At 34.0% G+C, this 22,390-nt stretch overlaps 1 protein-coding gene across 8 annotated transcripts in view; it reads right to left on the bottom strand.

Annotated features, from left to right (window-relative positions):
- Positions 1–22,390, bottom strand: part of LOC102219363 (discs large homolog 1-like protein) — a 132,398-nt gene that overhangs the window by 63,780 nt on the left and 46,228 nt on the right. Inside the window, exon 1 of one of the 8 annotated variants that reach the window (XM_023339932.1) lies at positions 13,756–14,858. The exons of the other annotated variants lie outside the window; for them this stretch is intronic. Coding sequence (XP_023195700.1) covers positions 13,756–14,025 — 270 coding nt within the window. The 5' untranslated portion in view covers positions 14,026–14,858. Of the gene's footprint in view, positions 1–13,755; positions 14,859–22,390 lie in introns of those variants that run through there. 8 annotated transcript variants of the gene reach the window in all.

Here is a 22,390-nt window from a genome sequence, read left to right on the forward strand (position 1 = left end):
CACGAAAAATAAAGTAGTATTATTATGACTTTTTCTGGTAATACTATGACTTTATTGTCATATTATTTCAACTTCATTTTTTAAATAATGTCTAAATATTACGACTTAATTTCAACTTCGAAATAAAGTCGTAATATTGCTTATGAAATTCTCGTAAGTAATATTAGAAGAATATAACTTTATTCTCATAACATTATAACCTTATCCTGGTAATATTCTGACTGTATTCTCATAATACTCTGACTTGATTCTCATAATACTATAACTTGATTCTTGTACGACTTTATTCTTGAAATGACTTTATTCTCATATCGTTTGGACTTTATTCTTGTAATAATATGACTTTGTTCTTGTATTTAAAATGTATTTTAGTTCATCTTCATTCTTGTGATATTGACTTTATTCTCAAAATTTTATACTTGTATATTTTATTTTTTCTTAGTATGACCCTTATATGTACTACATGTGTATTTCAGTTGTACCATGTAGAAATTGCAGCGTTAAAACTGATAAAAGTAGCTTCGTTTTTTGCTTTTATGCCCTGTTTCAATCATTTCCCACCCATTATGAGTGGCTGACTGCCTCCAGTTGGAAAAGTAACTATTATCTCAATTATTCCTGGCACAAGCCCCCTGCCATGTCCGCCTCTTCAAGCGTACCAGCTGAGATGATTACATCTTCAACAAGGTAAGGCAAGACGAGTTTAACTGTATAATATCACTTAAACATCACATAACTCAAAGTGCTTTATAAGAAAAGAGCAACAGGCATAAAGAAAATATCATTAAAAACATGAAATGTACTTTAAAAAAATATGAGGTCAAATTGAAAACACAAAGGAATGGCGATAACAGAATAATATGATGAATTGATAAATGAATATTTAGTGTTTATGGGACGTTAATGTTACCTCTCCTTATTTTGAGATAAGAGACGTCTGCAACGTCACTGAAATGCATTTAGGTTTGAAAACCATCCAGTGCTTCGCCGACCAATAACACAAATTTAAAATCCATCTTTTGACATTAATCTTTTGACTGGAGAGAGCTGAACTATTTCACTGGCGCAGGTCATAAAACCGTCTGCCGCTTGCTGGATGACCTGCTGCTGCCTGATTGATTTTTAAAGGGGCTTTTAAAATTAGGCTTGAATCCATCACAACACTCAGGTTTCCTGCACACACTTTAGTGTTCTGCCTTTTCAGTTTCAGTTAAGTGTATATATTTAAAATTACCCTCTTTAGGAGCAAAACTAACACCGAAACACTCACTGGTGTCATGAAGACGGCCATGTGGAGAGAGGAATATAAAATTGTGTCATCAGCATACAGTATGAATACTAAGAGTTGTTTGTAGGACTTTATAAACTAGAGGGAAGATAAATGTGGATTTATATCATAATAACTCAAAAGCTGGCTCATTTATTGCAAAATTATGTAGCACTAAAGTACGGTCTCAGTCAGAATATTCAGTGAGCGCTGATTCCAGAACCGCACTGCATTCTGGGGGATGTAGGCAGAGGGGAAAAGGTTTCAGTCGCTCAACTACCACTTATCGTTTATCATTTATTGGGATAAATTTCCTATTATATTAAGAAATTCGATTTATTGTTACAATAACATCCAATGAATCATGTTTAAAAACACCAGAACTGTCCGTATTGTCGGGATTTGTTATTTTTTACTATTTTCTCCATTGTTTGTTCAATGAAACCATCATTAGATATTATAAAATTTGGGGGGCAAAAAAAATCAATAAATGCAATTATTGTGTGTAGTTTAGTGACACAATTCATACTTCTTTATGTGACTGGTGTCCTAAAGAAGAATAATACAAATATCAAGAGCAGTATTTGTGTTTTTTGGGGCGTATGGTGGCCGTACAATGCAGTCACAGCCTTACAGTCTCCGTCAAGAGAAGTAATAAACACTTCTTATTGTCACTTTTATCATTATTATAATAATATCACGATAAAACTTTGAGTCCTTATTGCCCACTGCTACTCTCAACCGCTCACAGATTGGTGGAATCAACTGACTCACTCACTCTTTGGGTACCTAGCAACTCACTCACTCTTTGGTTACCTAGCAACAACCTGTTGAGTAATTTGAGCAGCACAAGTTTAAGGTTAAAGGCCTCATAACTGCTTAAATATAAAAACGACGCCATGGAGTGGAAACTGAATAAAGGAGGAAAGCTCAAGCCACCAGTTTGGTAGTTTTTAGATATTTAAAACAAAAAAACTAATCAATAATTACAGATATCAACTAATATGAAACACTTATATCATGACTCGTTTTTCAGCCAAATCGTCCAGCCATAGAATTTATGAGTGCGGTTGGGTAAATATTGCTTTGAAAGGGTTGGAATCACTAGATTGAGTCCATGAATTATTTACTTAATGAGGAATTACCATTGTTTACACAATTTAGACAGTCTGTGATGAGTTCTTAAAGGAACAATATTAAAGTAGTTCTATAACTGAATGTAAAAATAAACCAGATTGTTTTCTTCACATACCATACACCAAAAGTCCCACCTTTAAAACATCAATCCAGACGTCAAAATTAGCTATTCTTGGCTGACTTTTATCTTTCTCTTGGTTGGCAGGTTGCGTCTCTCACCTAATAACAGCAAATCGCGCAGGATAAAATAGGCATAAAAAAATTAAGAATGAACTATTTATATCATGGCACACATTTTGTGTGAAACGTTTATTTTAGCTTCTGTGTCTTCAGGACGACCATTCCCCATTAAAGTGAGGCTTAATATATTTATAAATGTTCTTCACGCACATAAAAGGCCTGTAAATCCAAGATGTTGCTATCTTTTGCTATATCCACACACATATTAAATGGCACAGTTATGAAGGTTTCTAGCTCCTAGTCTTGCTATCTCAGCTTTGTCATTACCACTGATGTTGGAGCTATCATTCATCAGTGTTGTAAGGCATCAGATATTTAATAACAATAAAACTTAACCTGCAAAGTTGGGATAGGGTTTATGTCATAAAAATTTATATTTACTTAAAATACGTGGCTAAATCCCATTAAATAGCCTTTCACTAAATGCAATGTTTTTAAGTGTGACTGCAAGAAAGTTATTATTATTATTATTACAATGCTGAGGAATGATATTCATGCTCATAAATAGAAATATCTTAAGTATAAGCACATTCACATCAAACAATTGTATTAATTCAATCCAGAAGGTAAATCTTACTTGTGGGTGGGTATTTATCGTATCGTATCATTTATTATTTTTCATGATACATTTCTTATCATGATAAAATTTTAATTTATTGTTGTCAAGATAATTTCCAATTATCTTGGAAACTATCATGTTTCCAAGATAATTGGAAACAATTATTGTTTGTCAGTTTAACTGACAAACAATTATCTTGTTTGTCAGTTTTGTTGGAGGTTTCAACCTCCAACAAAACCGATCCCATTGTCGTGATTTTTAGTTTTACTATTTTCTTCACTGTTTGTTCAATATTCAAACTATTGTGGGCATTTATTGCATTGTTTATTGTTTAATGTGATAAAGTTCATTCAATATTTATCATTGCCAAGATAAGTTCCAGTTATTGATGTTTAAAACTCCCAAAAGCTGAAGGTACTGTTACTGTTTATCTATTTTCTCTACTGTTTGTTCAATATTCAAACTCTTACTTGTGTCTAGGTTTGGGTGTTTATTGTACAGTTTATCATTTTTTTGTGATACATTTCTTATCATGATGATTTTCATTTATCGCTGTCAAGATAAATTCCAATTAATGGCGTTTAAAACCCTCCAAAAACTGTCCATATTGTTGGGATTGCTAGTTTTACTATTTTTCCTGTTCCAGGGCCGCCCTAACCCTTTTTGGGGCCTTAAGTGGAATTTAATTGGGGCCAGATGGTATTGAGGTGCTAATTAGACGCTTACCTGGCATATGTCTAGCGTTCAATGAGAGTATAAATAAATATCAAAGTTAAAAATATAATTAATCGCAGTTATTGTGTGCAGTTTAGTGATACAATAACAAATTTTTGTGGACGATAAATTGTCCCAGAAGTTATTGTGATAAATGATAATATTATTGTTTTGTGACCATTCGCAAGCAATATAATGGTAATGGCATAATAATAATGCACATTCTCAGAGATCAATACACTTGAAATTCTAATGAACATTTAACACTGGAATTGGAAGATATTTTAAATATCCAAAATAAATAAACAAAACAACAAAAACAACAAATAAAATGAATTATAAAGTCTCTGTAAACAAAATTATTATTCAAAAAAAGGAATAGTTGAGACCAAAGAACCAGACCGAAGACAATTTTCATCCAGTTTTTGGTAGAAAGAGAAAAACAACAATAAATCATTCATTTTAATTTATGACACAATAAATTTATTTACTGTTTATTGCGTCAGGGATAGATACAAATCACACTTCTTTATGTGCCTGGTGTCGTAAAGAAACGCATTTCCAAGAGCAAGATTTGTGTTTTGCTGAGTCAGCCATACGGTTACCTAAAAACTAAGCATCATTGTTGCAACAGGACAACAAAATATCGTGATAAGACCTTAACTCCACATCGCATCTCTAACTATTCTATAGAAATTAGATGTTATTCTGCTGGGTCTAGCCTCATTAGTGAGCGGCCATATTAAATGATTGCTATTGGTCGTTGTTGATTATATCAGCAGCAACAGAACAGGCTGGAGGAAGCAGACTGATGGAGTGTGTGTGTGTGAGGAGATGTCGGCGTGTGTGTGTGTGTGGGAGAGCTGACATGCAGGCTTCTTCCCACACACAGAAGGTGATGCAACATCTCACACCCTCTCAGCACTGCAAAGCTAACGCTGCACTCGCTGCTTCAGCCCAGTCAGTGTGTGTGTCTGAAGGTGTGTGTGTGTGTGTGTGGGATGTGCAGAAGTGGGTAAAAAAAGTATATATATATATATATATATATATATATATATATATATATATATATATATATATATATATATATAGTATATTTTTACTTATAAGTTTCCCCCCCATCTTTCTTGACTCGCTCTCACTCCCACAGGAAGACATGAACAAATGTTCTGCTTAGCGATCGCCAAAATAGTATTGCCATGACAACAGCTGATGCCACATGCAGCCATCAGCAGCTCATCTAGGCTCACGAACGTCTGCACATCGATAGACTCTTTCTAAAGTTATCTCATTCATTTACAGTCAAAAATGAACATTTCACATGTTGATGTAATTAAAAGTTTTGAACGAATAGGATTAATCATATTTATAATTTTCTTGGAACATCACCTTCCTGGCTTGTGTAAAAAAAATGTTTTGCCAAAAGTGATTTTTTTTTGTGTGTGCCTAAAAACGTCAAAAAATGTCTTGGGCCAATATTATAGAAAAGTAAAAATAGATCTACTCTCTTTTGTTTTTTTTTTATTTATTCCATTTCTGTGCTATATATAAGTTTTCTACTTGGAATTCTAATAAATCTTTTTTTTTTGCAAGATAATACAAGTTTCTTAAGATGAAAACAAAAAACAAACAAATAATACCAACAATAATTATGATCTCAATCACAAAAGTGACAATAGTAAAAAAAACCACAAAATTTCTATAGTAATTAGATGTAAATAAAGGCGCTGATCAGAAATCATGAACCCAAACCAGATGTATCGTCATGAGAGTTTTCAGCAAGTCTGAACATGTTTCTGTTTCCATGCTGCTGCTCAAATTGTCTTCATCTATCTAAGAATAGTTCTCAAATGATTGAGCATATTTAAGACAAAACAAATGGGCATTTCTTTTGTGAAGACGCACCAAAAAATACTTGGTAAATAATCCTAATTTCTCAAACAAGGGTGTTTCAAATGGTGCACAAGTACACAGAGATCAATGAATGATCCCAGAGGAGTTGATTTTAATCTGTTGCGACTAATAAATCTAGAGTCACACTCTGTATTTTAAGATACGGAGGGAAAGTTTCGTGAGATAGAGAAAGATAACAAGCCTTTCTATAACTGAATATGGCGTGTGTTGGGAGGTGTAGGTTGAAAAATATTATCTCATTTCATCTGACAGTCGATGGCATGCAGGTTTTCCATTTTAAAACCGGCCACCCAAACACAGGCTTACCTCTCTGCATAAAGTCGGAGGCAACAGGGGAAATGTGTGAATAAAATTAAAACCGAACCTGCTAACTGTCTGCTAGCTAAATCTTAACTTACCCTGCAAACTTTACTCTAACCCAGGTGTCCAAAGTGGGGCTCAGGGACCATTTGTGGCCCTTTACATGGTTTCATTCGGCCCTTGAGCACAAGTCAAGGATGGTAAAAATTTGCCCAACTAAATAGAAAACAACTGATGACTGCGAATGTTTGGAAATTGTTTTTTTAAAAATAAGATAACAATTGAAAGTCATTTTTAAGTTTTAGATCTTTAATGATTACCAGATTTCATTAAATTGTTTTGTTTATTATTGTATGAAGGAGTATTAAGGCCATGCTAAAAAAATTACAAGAATAAAGTCATAAAATTACAAGAGTAAAGCTGTAATAGAATAAAGTAATTTTTATGACTTTATCCTCATTATTTGAGTTTAGTCTTGAAATATTAAGACTTTCTTATATTATTATGACTTTATTCTCATACAGGTTTGTATTATGATTTTACTTTTGTAATTTTATGTTTTAATTTTTTTATTTTATCTTAGTGTGCCCTTAATACATTGTTGTATTATTGAGCAGGTAAAACTGAACTCTGCCCGTCATTGAAAGAGAGTTTAAACTTTTATTTTCTTTTTAATCGCTCAGCCCTGACAGAAATCTGCTCAGCGAAAACAGCAACATCAGCTGTTAAATGTAGTAAATCTGTCAGATCTTTACGTTTATGATGCATAAATAACTCAGAATAATTGTTTCACATGCTTCTAAATGTTCTGGTTGTGTGGGTGTTGGATTGATATTTTGATGTCTTAGACAGAAACTGGGGTCAGATTTCGCTCCCGGTCGTTATTCCAGTCTTTCCATGCCTGGAATCAGTATCGCCCCCAGCTCTGTCTATTCTTTGCCACACCCATTTACTTTGACCACTAAACACTTCTTCATGGCTTTTAAAGCTTTCTCTGCAGGCATACCTCGACTTTACATCTAATCAATTATACAGGAACAAGTAAAGGCAGAGAAAGAATAAAGCTGTGTTTGCAACAAAAACATTGCAAAAACACCAAATCTAACCAAGTATTTTTGGTCTAATTTTCAGTGCAAATATCTAAGAACACTTGAAACAAGACAAAACTAACTTGCAGGTAACTTTTCAGCTCAATAATTCCTTTATATTGATGAAAATGGGCTAGTTCCACTGGCAGAGTTTATTTAGTACTTATAACTTGAGAAAAATGTTGTGTTAAAAGTTAAATCATTTGCAAGTGGAACTAGAACTGGGTTGCTAGGCGACAGGCTGGGTTTGGCTGAAGTTGCTAGGTAACGGCGCAGTAGCTGTTGTAGAAAAAGTTAATCTGCCAATCAGGGACGGAGCTAGCAAAATATCTATGGGGTGGCAAGGATTTGTCAGGATGTATATATATATACACATATATACACACACACATATATATGTGTATGTATATATGTATATATATATATATATATATATATATATATATATATATATATATATATATATATATATATATATATATATATATATATATACATATATACATACACACATATATATATATATATATATATATATATATATATATATATATATACATACACATATATATGTGTGTGTGTATATATACTGTATATATACAGTATATATACAGTATATATATATATATATATATATATATATATATATATATATATATATATATATATATATAAACGTCTCATTCTCACATTTAGTTTACACAGACCTATCACTGAGCTTCATGTAGCACTGAGGATTAAATATAATTTCTTAATGTAGAATAGTTAATTATTTTTTACGTCTTTCATACTGCTGCTAACTGATATGTATTACTGGATTGGACAGCGCCTATTAGTCACTATGTGATGCATTGTGTCCAGAAAATAATTCTATTCCAATGCAGGATGAGCAGAAATCTGTCACGAAAATATTAGTAGCGCCATCATTTATTATCAGATATATTTATTAAATACAATTTAAAATACATCTGAAAAAACTGATGTTTGATACATAAATGTTGCGTGATACAAATCTATAAACAGTTTGGTTTCTGTTAGTTCTGTCAAGATGCAAGGAAGGGCAAATTTCTCTTATATTGGTCAATCGTTTTATTTTAAATATGCTGTAAGAGCCGTATTTTGATGACTGTTATAAATATCGCCACGTTTTACGAACAGAGGGAATTAGTTCGGTTTTTGTCGCTTGTTTAACTCTTAGGAACTGCAGCGGCTGCAGTGCGCCGCAATAAAGGTGCAATAAAGCTGATAAACAGGTGGAGGACAAGACTAGACAAAACCACTTCTGTTCTGCTTTTTCTCGCTACACGCGGACCCGTTGCCATGGCAACCGACAGACAACAGCTCCATGAGCAGATAAAGCTGAGATTATGTTCAATCCTATCGGGGGAATCAATACCAAAAACAAACGTTTCCCACCCAAAAAAAGTAGCAAAACACCAAAACAGATCATTCAATCTGTGACATTATGCTGTCAGGCTTGATGTCTATATTGTCATTATTAATATAGTTTCTCCTGAACACAGCGGTGGTGGATTAGCTGATTTAAACAGCTGCTCTACTGATGACTCGGTGTGCGGGTTGTCCTATTTTAGTGCTAACGGAACCAAAACACACCGAACTACGCAACATGTTAAGGTTATCAAAGTCAATAGCAGGCTAGCAACAGTTAGGTTAGCACAACTAACTCGCTGCTCACTTTTTCAACATTTCATTTAAATAAAAAAAATGTCCTCACCTGTTAAATGTTAAACCTTTGAACCTTGTTATGTACGGGTGTCATAGGGTTGAATTAACTGCTAAATATTGCGTCCTTTTTCAGATTCTTTGCGTGATGGTGGTATTTTCCTGACCACCGATATTCCTGACTCAATGGACAACAATGGCGCGTGTGGCGCACGATAAGTCACGTGATGTCTAATCCAATAATATCGATCCATATAAATGCTGCTGCCTCGCGCTCTGTCCTTCTCTCTCACTTCCCGCTACTTAGCAGTAGGTGTCAGGTTACATTGTGTTACATTCAATGTTGTCGGAAAAAAGAGATTCATGCGATTAATGTCCGATTTGCCATAACTCTTTATTGAATTCATTGTCGCCAGCTGGGGTGGCAACAGGGCTGACAAGGCTCTGTCACCCCAATAGATCTGCCCCTGCTGCCAATAAGACAAATACTTTTTCATCAATAGTATGCAATTATTTATTTAAACAAGCACTTATATTTACATGATCCATGGTTTTTATATAATCCAAACAAACAAATAAACCTATATGTCGCTTAAAAGTTACTTGTAAGTTAGCTTTAAATTATTTCAAGTGTACTAACAGTTTTGGACTAGAAACTAGACCAAAATACTTGGTAATATTTTATGTTTTTGCAGTGTAACAATTAAATCTTTTAACAGAATACTAGTTAGGAAAAAGCCTGATTGTAAAATAGAAGATAGAAAATGATTTTTATTACTATTATGTTCATTTCTCACACAACATAAAACATTTAAATATTCATAATAATTTGAGAAACTAAGTCTCAAAAGTCAACAGAGCTTAGACAACAGACTCTGTAAAAAGATAATAAGGCGATGAGAAGAGTGGAATTTATTTTATTTTGTCCTTTAAAGGTCCATTCTACTTTTTAAAATTTAAAATTTATTTCCCAGCAATTCTTTCTTTTCAAAGTGCAATTCTTTCTTAAAGTAAATTATTTTGCATTTTATTTGCTATATGCAGCCTGTTTGAAATTCCCCTCCACTTCTAAGTAAACAAACATAAAAACAGCTTTACAGTTTTTTCTATAGAGCTTCAACAGCAGGATACGAATGTGTGAGATGTGTGTGTTTAGCGTAAAAACCCATCAGTCTGGCAGTAAATGCCTCTGAGAGGGAAACAGCAACACCCTGGGAAATCACCAGCCAATACAACAAAGGGGAGGGTAAATCTTTTTTCCATGGGCTGAGCTGTAAATATGTTGATAACTGCAGAATAATCAATGTTCCAGATTAAGATTCAACACAAGGAGATGATTAGATTAATCTTAAACACAACTATGATGACAAATATCATCTTCTTATTGTTGCTAAATTAGGACAAAATATTGATTTATATGATAAATTATTAATTATTTATACCTATTTGTGCTTATTTTAGTTTCATAATGCAGTCCATTACCGCAGGGGTTTGAAGTAAATGGGAACAAACACACAAGAATCACAGCAAACAGCAGTATTTATATTTATTAATTAATCTAATATGTACACTGCAAAAACACAAAATATTGCCAAGTATTTATGGTGTAGTTTCCAGTCCAAATAAGACAAAACTAACATGTTAGCAGCTTTTCAGCAACACATATGAGTTTATTTTAAGTAAATAAATCCTTTATATTGATTTAAAAAGTACTAGTTCAATTGGCAAATTATTTCACTTATAAAAAGGAAAAATGTTTTGCTATAAGTGAAATAATCACCTAGTGGAGCTAGCACTTTTCCATAAATATCAAGGAATAATTCACTTTAAAAATCTCTTATATCATCCTGAATATTTTAGATATGCTCTAAAATAAATTCAATGAATTAAACCCAGTCTTCCACACTGCACTGCAAAACCACAAAATCTTATTTTTTATCTCGTGCCACACTGAAATAAAGAAAAACTAACTTGCAAATATCTATTCAGCAAGATATAAGATGTTGTTTTCAGTCAATACTTTCTTTATATTCATAGCATTTTTCTCATGTTATTAATGAATTAATCTCCCAGCTGAACTAGCATTTCTCATCAATATTAAGGAATTATTTACTTAAAACAAGCTCATATATCTTGCTTAAACGTTATTTGTAAGCTAGTTTTGTTTTCTTACAAGTATACTAAGATATTTGAACTGGAAACTAGACAAACATACTTGGTAATATTTTGTGTTTTTGCAGTGTAATTTTAACAGATAACTTACTTCTGGTTAATAACCAACATCAGCATGTGAGCTAGCCTCAATAATGGCTAATTATCTCCCTTCACTGCAGAGGTTTTATAATGGCTTTGAGAGTTCAGTTCAGTTTGTCCTCAGAGAAAATAAGAGTTTGGAAAAAGATGCTGCATGTGAAACGCGGCATCCTAAACTCAAACAATTAAAGCTGTAATTCTGGAGAGCTTTCTATACAGTCCACAAAAGGATGTTGTTACAGATAACTGAGAAAAAAGGGTTGGATAAAAAAGATTTGGATTGGTGAATCTCATTTAATAGTGAGAGCATACACTGTAAAACAAAACACCCTGCTTAACCAAAGAATTTAAGTGAACAGAACCTAATTCTCACCAATTTGTCTGTATTGATTTTAAACAAGCGGTGTGAACTTCTAGATTAGAAAAATGCTGGATACGTTAATATTTTCTGTCAGTTTGAGCAAAGAAACAAATACAACACAGAAGCCAGGAAACGTTTCAATCAAATCGTAAGTAGTTTCAAGTTAGAAGCTACATGTTAAATGATTTAACTTAAGTTATGCCCATTAAATTACCAAAACATTTATTTTCATAAGTTAAATAATCTGCCAATAGAACCAGTACTTTGTCATCAATATTAAAGAATTAATGATCTAAAATCAACTCCTACATTTAGCTAAAAAGTTACTTATAAATTAGTAAACAATAACTAAAATATTGTAAAATCTTTACAATATTTCAGTTATTGTAAAAACTAAAATATTTACAATAGAAATTAGATAAAAAAATATTTGGAAGAACTTTGTGTTTTTGCAGTGTAGGAATTAAATTAGGGAGCAAAACATCTATGTTCCTGTTAAATAATTAGAATAATAAGTATTTAACATAAGTATTTATAATGTTAATGCAATGTAATAAGTACTTATAACTAATGTTATAGATAAACAATGTTATAAATTAATGTATTAATAAATTGATTAAATGTAATAATACATTTATGAAAATTATTAATACATTTATCATTAATGTTTTAAATTAATTTATTTCTAATAAATTAATACAAAAGTTTTGTGTAAAGCACTTTACTATGTAGAAAAATCTCAACCAGCTCCAGTAGAAGTGAAATATTTCTACATTTGTCATCTATATTTAATAAAGAAGCGGCAGAAATGATCTTAAATGCTTTTCTGAATGAGACCAGATATGAATCTCATTTAAGTCACACACAGACTTTATCTGTAAATTCGTATTTCAATGCAGACTGTAAGCCTGAAGACTGCTTAGCTAAAAAACGATAGCTTCGCCATGGCAACACCACGTCTCATTTCCATGGCAACCCCATCAGAAATCTCAACCACAACGTGATTCAGCTTCAGTTTGAAACCAGCCAGCTGACTCAACCTCCTTCACATTTCAAGGAAGAAATTTCAGATTTTCTTATTTCCCATAAACTCTAAACAATTTATCTAAGTTCCCAAAACATCTGAGTTTCACTAAACATACCATGATGGCATATTGGGACAACTGCAGATAGAAAACAAAAGAAGTATATTTCTACAAATAAAAACAAAAAAACTCTGAGACTAATCAGAAAATTTCTAGAAAAAATCTTAGAAAATTTCTAACCTCCAAAAGTAAAAAATGTGCAACAAGAAGCTGAAAAATTTTAAAATTAATTTTTGAAATTTTCTGGGAATAAATAAGACATTTCAGAGCTTCAAAAGTGTAACATTTGTGAGAAAAAACTCAGAAACTTTGAGATCAATATAAGAAATTTTCTAGAAAAAAAACTGGACGTTTTTGAGGTCCAAAAGTTGAAAATGTGCCAAAATCAACTCAAAACATTTGAGATTGAGCTCAGAAATTTTCTTTAAAAAATTTTTTTTTTAATTTGTGAGCTAGAAAGGTCAAAAACTTGGTAGAAAAACCTCTGAAATTTTGAGAAAAATAACAGAAGTTTTCTAGAAAAAAACTAGAAATCCATGGGCTCCTAAAGGCAATAATGTGCGAGAGAAAAACTCACAAATTTTAAGAATACTCTCAGAAATTTTCCAGAAATAAATTGGAAATTTCTGGCTCGAAAAGTCGAAAATGCTTTAACTTTTTAAACTTTTGGCTTTATGAGCGCAGAATTTTTTTAAAACTTTTTTTAAAAATAAAATATGAGAAATTATCCTTAAAATTTCAAAGTTTTTCACTCCTCATTTATTTTTTTTATAACTAAATTTCAACTTTTCGAACTCAAAAGTTCTCTTTCCACAGTTTAATCTCTCTAAAATTTTTGACTTTTGGAGCTCAGAAATTTTCATGTTTCTTTCCAGAAAATACGTAAAATTACTCTAAAATATTTCTGAGTTTTATTCTAGCAAATTCTCAACTTTTGGAGCTCGGAAATTTTAAAGTTCTTTCCAGAAAATTCTTTAGATTAATCTCAAACTTTAATGACCCTAACATCCATCACACACACACACACACACACACACACACACACACACACACACACACACACACACACACACACACACACACACACACACACACACACACACACACACACACACACACACACACACACACACACGCCTGCTGCGCCACATTACCTGGCTAGAATTGATACAATCTGTGAAGGCGCTCCTCCTGGAGAAGAAGGTGAGGAGCTGCTGCCAGCGAGACGAGGAGGTGGAGGGAGAGGAGGAGGCCGGAGACGAGGTGGACGGAGACGAAGTGTGTGGAGGCGCCAGCTCCTCCGAAGAGCCTCGCTTTGGTCCCAACTTCTGCTTGATTCCTAGCCCCGCCCCTTGACCTCCAGATGCCCCGCCCACTCTGGAGCTGCGGGGGTACAGGGTGTTGTTGCCAAAAATGTAGTTCATAGTTCCAGCTGTTTGACTCCAACTTAGATTTTATCTCCTTTCCACCTTTTCATCCCCGATTCTTCGTCCCAGAAAGAATCTGCAGTCGGAGTTCTATTTTTTAAAATCTTTTTTTCTGTTTCTTGGAAAGATTCTCAGTTTTTCTCGTCAGATTTGAAGAAACGAGGCGGACATTTGTCCACCTGGTTGCCTGCTGTTGTTGTTCATGAATGTTTCCATCATCCCAGGTGAAAACGTCCAGAATCCACTTCCCCGAGCTTCCAGATTCCCGTCTCTCCTGCTTCCTCTTTGCACCTCGTCTGAGAAAAAAAAGAGTGAGGGGGAACGAGCGGCAGGATATGAGGATTGATTATTTAGGGGAGTTCACTGTGCTCTCCTCTCCGTCTTCCCTCCCTCCCTCCTTCCCTGCGAGTCCAAGATGACCAGTCAATCTCCCCCTGTCACTGTGCCTTCTCCCATTAAATATAGGAGGAAGCGGGGAGGGCGTGATGGGTGGCTGAGCGGATGAAACGAGGGAGGTGGAGAGAAACATTCGAGGATGAGAGCATCTGAAGTAGGAGGCTGGCAGCAGGAATCATTGTCCAACTCTTCTGTTTCTCCTTCTGTCCCTCTTACATCTCTGCTGTTCCTCCAAGTCTTCCTTCTTGTCCGCTTCACTCTGCATATTTCTCTCGTTTCTTTCGGCAGCCTCTAACTGACCTGTGTTTGCTTTCTCTCTCTTGTCTTTCAGCAAATTGTCTTTTACAGTCTTTTATTTCAGCTGCAACCCGATGCTGTCCTCTCCCTTACTGTCAGATATTATTACCGCTGGAAGCCCCGCCTCCCTACGATCCAGTCAGCCAATCATGTGACACCATCCTGCGTCTTTTACTCCAAACATTTTCTAATCCTGTTGCAGGTCGAGTTCAACGGAAAGCGGAGAACGATTTAATGCACAAAACAAACTTCCTCCACTGAAACTGCAAAAGAGAGGAAGTGAAGATGTATGGCAATAGATTTGGTGTTTCAGCATGTGTGTGTGTGGGCGTGTGTGTGTGTGTGTGTGCGTGTGTGTGTGTGTGTGTGCATAATTGTGGAAGAGATAGAGATCTTCTCCTAAGGCTGTTTTTCAGAGACTGCAGCACCCAGCTCTCCCACACACTCCTCTCTCTGTCAAACACAAGCGTACATAAACAACAAAACGACTAGAAAACTGCAAAACATAAAAATAATAATCAATAATACATGTAAAAAAAATAATCCCAAAGTCCTGCGCTAACATTTAATAACACACGGCTGCATTTGCCTCCCGGTGGATTAGCCACAGGTGGGGCAGGACCCCCTGTCACAGCTTCTCCCCGCGTCTCCGTGGGAACCGTTGCCACGGCAACAGCTTTCCAGAGGCCCGAAAATACACCTGGCACACGCAGCCTGACTAATGTGTTGTTTCCTCGCATCGGGACGGATGAGATTTTCTCACACTTTCCATTAGACTTCTGAGCCGAGTTGGGCTGAGCAGGAAAGATTTCTGCAGATTCTCTAAAACTCAGAGTCAGCGCCGCGTTTTGTCAGGGGACGTCGGCTGTACTTACATCTAAAGTCACTCTTACTGAAAGAGCATCGATGTCAACATCTGTCAACCGTCCAGACTATCAGATAATTTGGGGCAAATAGGAAAAACAGCAACATAAACTGTTTTATTGTCAGAGGGGCGTTTCAGTGAATGAAAAATGTTTTTATGTTTTTATGGATGTAAAAGAATTGGCAATGATTCAAGTCTATGTTGTTATTTGGACTTTTTTTAATAAAAATGTCTGAGGCTAATCTTAGAAATTCTTTTTTTTTTTTCTTGCCAATTTTTTTACTTCTGGAGCTCAGAAATTTTCAAATTTCTTTTGAAAGTTTCAGAGATTAATCTCAAAATTTCAACTTTTTTATTTTTTTTGCAAATTTCCAACTTTTGTAGCTCACAGATTTTCACGTTTTTTCTATAAATTTTATTAAATTAATCTCAGTTCCTTTTTTTCTGCACATTTTTGACTTTTTGAGCTATGAAATTTTCCTGTACATTTTTTAGATTAATTTCAGATTTTTTCTTATAAACTTCTCTTAGAGCTCATCAATTTCCAAGCTTTTCCTGTAGGATATCTGAGGTTCGTTCTGATTTTTTTTTCATTGTTGCAAATTTATGGCTTTGGAGGTCAGAAATTGTCCAGTTTTTTCTTGCAAATTTCCAAGATCAATCTAAAAACTTTTTTTTTTAAATTCTCACAAATGTTTGATTTCTGGAGTTTAAAAATTTCCAAGTTGACTTTTGGATCTCAGACATTTTAAAGCTTTTTTCTTGCAAATTTCTGAACTTAATTTAAAATTTTCATAATTTTCTTTTTCTTGCAATTTTTTTACTTCTGTAATTCAGCAATTTCAAAGTTATTTCTTGCAAATTTCTGAGATTAATCACAAAATTTGTGAGATTTTGGTGGAGATTTACTCCTTTCTTACTATCAAAAAATTACTCTAGTAAGTCACCATAGAAACCTAAAGTGCTTTTAAATGTAATAACTGTTTGTACCTCTGGGTTTTGGACAGTTTACTTGAATTTGAAACAAACTTACCATAAAATTTTGAGTGAGAACATTTCCTTCATGCTATGTTTTTACTACAGGCTGCGGTTCACAGCAGCCAGCTGCTATTCAGAGGGCCGGTGGTTCGATGCCTTGCTCCTCTGATCCACATTATTAAAATCTAGAGCTCTATTTCAGTGTTTGTCTCGGTGATAGCGATACTCACTCAAAAAAAGCAGTTTCAACAGGTCTATAACGGCATTACGAAAGCAGAATATGAATCCATTAACCATCCGCTTCGTCTCTCTTTCCCATCAGTATCCTGCAGTCTTTCTGATAGCAATTATTAATTATATATTAGTTTTTGAAGATTGTGTTTAGGGGAGTGGCTGGCTTGACTGACGGCACTTTAAGCTAGTGAAAAAATTCACTTTAAGAAACTTTTTATAATTATTAGTGTGTGTTTTTTTGTTGTTGTTGTTTTTGGATTTGCCTTATAGTGTATCATAAAACCTTGTTCCTGCTGGATAACCAACCTTTAAATCATTTCAATATTCTGCTTTTAAGATATTTTTATAACCAAACTTTGATCCAACTTTTTCAATCAAAAAATGTGGACTCCTCTTTTAGCCACCATGTCAGTAGCAGCGTTTCCATTACAAATGTGCAAAAAATGTTTCAATAATCTGCTAATGTCAGAAAAAAAACCACAATGTCCCAAACGCGGTGCTTCGATTAAATAACACAATCAAAATCAAACGTGAATACGTTTTTTTAAATGATAAACTATTAAAAAACACTGCGCCATCATCCTCCAACTACTTCCTGTCGTCTTCTTCTTCGTGGTTTCAACCAGAAGCAACATTTGTTGTTGCTCATGTGACTCCTGTGATGCGAAAAAAGGGTTTTGATTGCAGTTTTTGGAAATGTTAGGGATAAAATGGCTTATCAGGGGTGGAGAACATGAGGAGAGGAAACGGAAATCCTGTGTAAACAATCTTTTCCTACTTCAGAATAAGAGCATGAATCAAAATTCCAACACATGTTGAATTTCTACTGACAGTCTGAAAAACATCAAACAAAATTAGCATTTTAGAATTTATTCATAAAATTTAACATTTTCAAAGTTAGCAAAAATGCTAAACAAAGAATTAGCGCATTAGAACTAGCTTCAGTTTGACTACCTCTGACAGGATTTGTTTTTTATTTCAAAAACAAAGAAATAAACTTGCTACAAGGTAATTTATTATAACACATAAATATGTACAAACTTTGGTGTTTTTAGAAGGAAAAAAATTATAATAATATGATTTTTTGGGTACTGAGGGAGTGTCCCACTAAAGCTTGTTTCACTGTTTACTTAAAAAAAGTGTCATGTTATACAATACAATTCTGACTGAATGCAGATCTTGAGCCTTTAAATCCACAAACCACTTGGTAACATTTCTATGATTATAAGTTCACCCAATTTACAGATAAAATTAACACAAAACGCTACAACGGGTAAAAAAACAAGGGCATCATAAGGTAATATTTTAGATTGTGGAGGAGTGTGGTCAGAAATAAGAATAAGTGGTAAACACAAACTGAACCACTTTGTCACATGTTATCAATTAATCTATAAACACTTTATTAGTCGTTAATAATTCTTTATTATTCATTAATTAAGAGTGAGAATGAGACTGAAAAATTAAATTTACAAATGCTTATTGTGCTTAAAAGACAATACAAAATGTTTAGTACGACAAACTCTAGATTAAAATATATATGTGAACAAATTTGGCTCACTATTTGAAAAGAAACCAGTAGATTTTGTCTCCTTCTCAGCCTTAATTAATGCATAATAATCAATTATTAATGATTTATAAAGTGTTCTGAGATTACTTAATAACATACCTATGAACTATTTCTTATCCATTAAAGGAAAATCTACTTTGATTTGTTACCTCTCAATTTACAGATACAAAAACTATGATTTTATTATAACATCATTGCAGCCAGTGAATTATATTACTTGTCTGCGGCTAACAGGAGCAGCTAGCTGAGGCTAGCTGAGTTCAGTGGCACACTGACCGTATCTCAACCCTTAATGCACCTCTCTCCCTCATGCACTTCTTTTTCTTGTCTCCCTTAAGTCAAATGTCAGCCAGTGAATGCCAACTCTATCAATATTTCAGAAGCAATTAAATAAAGCACACATCATAAATGTTTAATGTCACACTGCTGAGAAAGCCAAATTTTCTCTTCTATCATTACAGGTACAGGATGCCAGTGGCGGCCTATGAAGCAAACTCTGTGTTTACTTGTTAAACAAACTGTAAGCACTCAGTTTGGACTCACACTCACAACCATTTTAGTTACATCCAGCAGGTAATGTAACTACGCATCACCATGTTCAATATCTAGCATGTATATATAACAGGGGTTGTCAAACAAAACCTCAGCAGATGTAATAAAAATCACCGTTATCAGCGTCAATAAGCCGATCCTGGTGCTTTCAGAAGCACTGAGTGAGCGACTCTTTCCTTTAGCATTCCTAATCAGTTTGGCTTCTCCCCAGCCCTTCCATTAGACCGCTTTCAGATTCTGGTAAGACCGATTTTGCAAAGCTATGTCAAGCTCTCATAGTAAATAGCGAACACAAAGAGGAATACACCAGAGCCTTTGTAAAGCAAGAGCAAAGAGATAACGTCAGGGCAGAAATACTGCTTACTAGAAGGAATGAACTTAATATGACTTGTATATGTATACTGTGCCTTAGAAACGTGTTTATACACGTTAAACTGATCCAAACTGTGCCACATAGCAACCATAAACTTAAAACTGCAAGATTTAATTATTCGAGGAGAGAGGATCGATCCAAAATATCAACAATATCAATACCAAGTCATTATTGGTATCATATCAAGTTTCACATTTCCTTGACAAATTCTACTGTGTTTTTGTGTTGTAGTTTCTCAACTCAACCTCAAAAAAAGGTTGAGTTATCATTTGATTTTTTTCTCAAATTAGAATTATCTGCACTTAGTTTATTTAGGAAAAACTCCACACAAATTAACACAAGTTACTTTGTTTCTGTTAATAACAATGATAATAATAATAATTCAATTCAGTTAATTTATATACTTCCAATTTACAACATGCCACCTCAATGCAATTGACATAAACGTCAATAAAATCCAATCATTCACATTTTCCAGTTGATTCTAGTTTTCAAACAATGCAGTAAAATTCAGCTTATTATTAAAATTGGATCAAAAATCCAATTTCTAAAGAAATCAAGCAGATAGCATTGATAGTTCATTACCACACTAGGAGACATAGCAAACATGGGTAGATAAGCTAGCTTGGTGGAATCAACTCACTCACTCATTCTGTGGTTGCCTAGCAACTCACTCACTCTTTAGTTACCTAGCAACAACTTGTTGAGTAACAGAAGTTTCAGATTTCACCACTGCTTGAAAACGGCATGGAGTGAAAACTGGATAAAACAGAAAAGGTGACGCCAAATGCAGTCCGGCAGTATTTCAGATATTTAAATCTAAATACGAATCGATAGTTATCGATATCGACTGGTACGAAACACTTATATGGTGATACGTTTTTCAGCCATATTGTCCAGCTCAACATGTAACATGATATAAAAAAAAGCTCAAAGCAGGTAAGAAATTTTAAAAGCAACTAAAACTCCAAATATCTTTGGTCATTTTTAAGCCCGGGACCAGAAGAGGACACAGAATCCAAAATATTGTACTCAAGTAGAAGTAAAAAGTAGCCGTCCAAAAAATTACTCAAGTACCCAGTAACTGATCAAATTATCAATCAATTAATATTTAAAATTTATGTCATCAGATGGACCAAAAAATAAAGTCAAGTGGAAATGTTGGTATTTTAAGCATCAAAAATGACAATAATTCATATAAGTAACAAAATAAAATGACAAAATCAGACAAAAGAAAATGTTTCCAAATCATTTTCTTTTCATAAAAAACTTATAAAACTTTAACAAAAACTGCAGGTGTGCGTCTGTGTCTGGTGAATTTTTGGTTAAAACATTTTTTTCATTCAGTGAGTAAAAAATCCAAAAATATTACTCAAGTAAGAGTAGAGATACGTCATAATAAAATTACTCTAGTAAAAGGAAAGAGTACAGCGTAGTAAAAATACTCCATCAGTGCATTTTTTCAAAAACGTTACTTAAGTAAATGTAACTAGTTACTACCCAACTCTGTCTGTAAGCAGCAACAAAAGGTTTTAAAATTGAGAATCAGAATTTATTAGCACTAGATATGGAAAATGACTGAAGTTTGTTTCTATAAGTTTGAAAGAAACTTTCACACTTTTCACTGGAAATCTATGTGGCACAATGTTGTGTATTATTGTCAAATAAATGTACTAATCCCTCAGATATAAATATGACCTAATCGTTAAAAAGTAATGAGAGTGAGTCAGAGAGTGATTATTTTTCAAAGTTTTATGTCAGATGACCTATTGCGTAAATCTCCTTTGCTCTCAGTTTCAGTCAGTGGGAGGAAAAGCAGATCATTTGGGGAGTGGAGAATCAATTGATTGGCAGAATGATTAACTCTAAACAGACTCTGCATCAGTCCGCCTGTAATTCTCCCTTCGTCTTTCGCCACTCCCTTGCTCACTGGTCCACTACTTCCTTCCTAATTATCCGCATTATCTTAATGACTAAAAGCCGCTAAGGTTTCCGAGTGAACATACTGCTATATGTGTGGCATGGGAAGAAAACAAATCAGACTTTACAGTTCTGCAGCATTCCACCTCTGCAGAATAAGCAGTAAATTTAACCAGGGAGTTATTTAAAAGATTGGTTTGGCTGCTTGCTTTGAAGGCACGAATCAGGCTGACGTATCGGACAGGCGGACAGGAAGTCGGTAAACTCTAGGCAGGTCGACACGGTGAATCAGGACGCATCCAAACATGCATCTTCAGTGACCACTTCTGATCGGATCAGCTGCTTTTTATCCAAACAGGATAGTGAAAACGCAGCAGAAAAAAGTTACACAAGTTTAATTTCTTGGATTAAAATCTTGGTACACTTGAATTAAGACAAAACTAACTTACAGCAAGACATAGGAGCTTGCTTTAAGAAAATAATTCCTTAATATTGATAATAACAAAACACTAGTTCCACTGGCAGATTATTCCACTTATATAATGTAGAACATTTACCCAATATTTATTGATTATTGACTCAAAATAAGCTCCTATGTCTTACTAAAAAGTTACTTGTAAGTTAGTTTTGTCTTATTTCAAGTAAACAAAGATATTTTCACAAGAAATTAGATAAAAAAATACTTAAGATTTTGCCGTTTTGCAGTGCAGTGTGGAAGATTGGGCTCAGTATATTCCATTCAGTTTTTGTAGAGCAAATGCAAAATATTCAGCAACATATAGAAGTTTGTTTAGAGTCAATAATTCCTAATATCGATGGAAAAAATGGCCTATTATTTCACTTACAACAAGACATTTTTCCGTGTTATAAGTGAAATAATCTCCCAGTCGAAGTAGAATTTGGTTGCTAGGTGACGCAATGGGCTTGGCTGGGGTTGCTAGGTAACAACGCAGAGGGAGTTTTTTTTTTTTTTAAATAAGTGAAACAATCTACCAGTTAAACTATACTTATTTTTGTCAATGTTAAGGGAATTATTTTCCTATATGCTGCTGAAAAGGCAAGTTTGTCTTATTTCAAGTCTCCTAAGATATTTTCACCAGAAACTCAACAAAATCTTACTTTGCGATGCAAACTAACAGTTCTGGGGTATGTTCTTTGTTTTTCTGGCCTACAGATAATT

The sequence above is a fragment of the Xiphophorus maculatus genome, chromosome 9 (assembly GCF_002775205.1).
Source record: "Xiphophorus maculatus strain JP 163 A chromosome 9, X_maculatus-5.0-male, whole genome shotgun sequence".
Classification (NCBI taxonomy): Eukaryota; Metazoa; Chordata; class Actinopteri; order Cyprinodontiformes; family Poeciliidae; genus Xiphophorus; species Xiphophorus maculatus.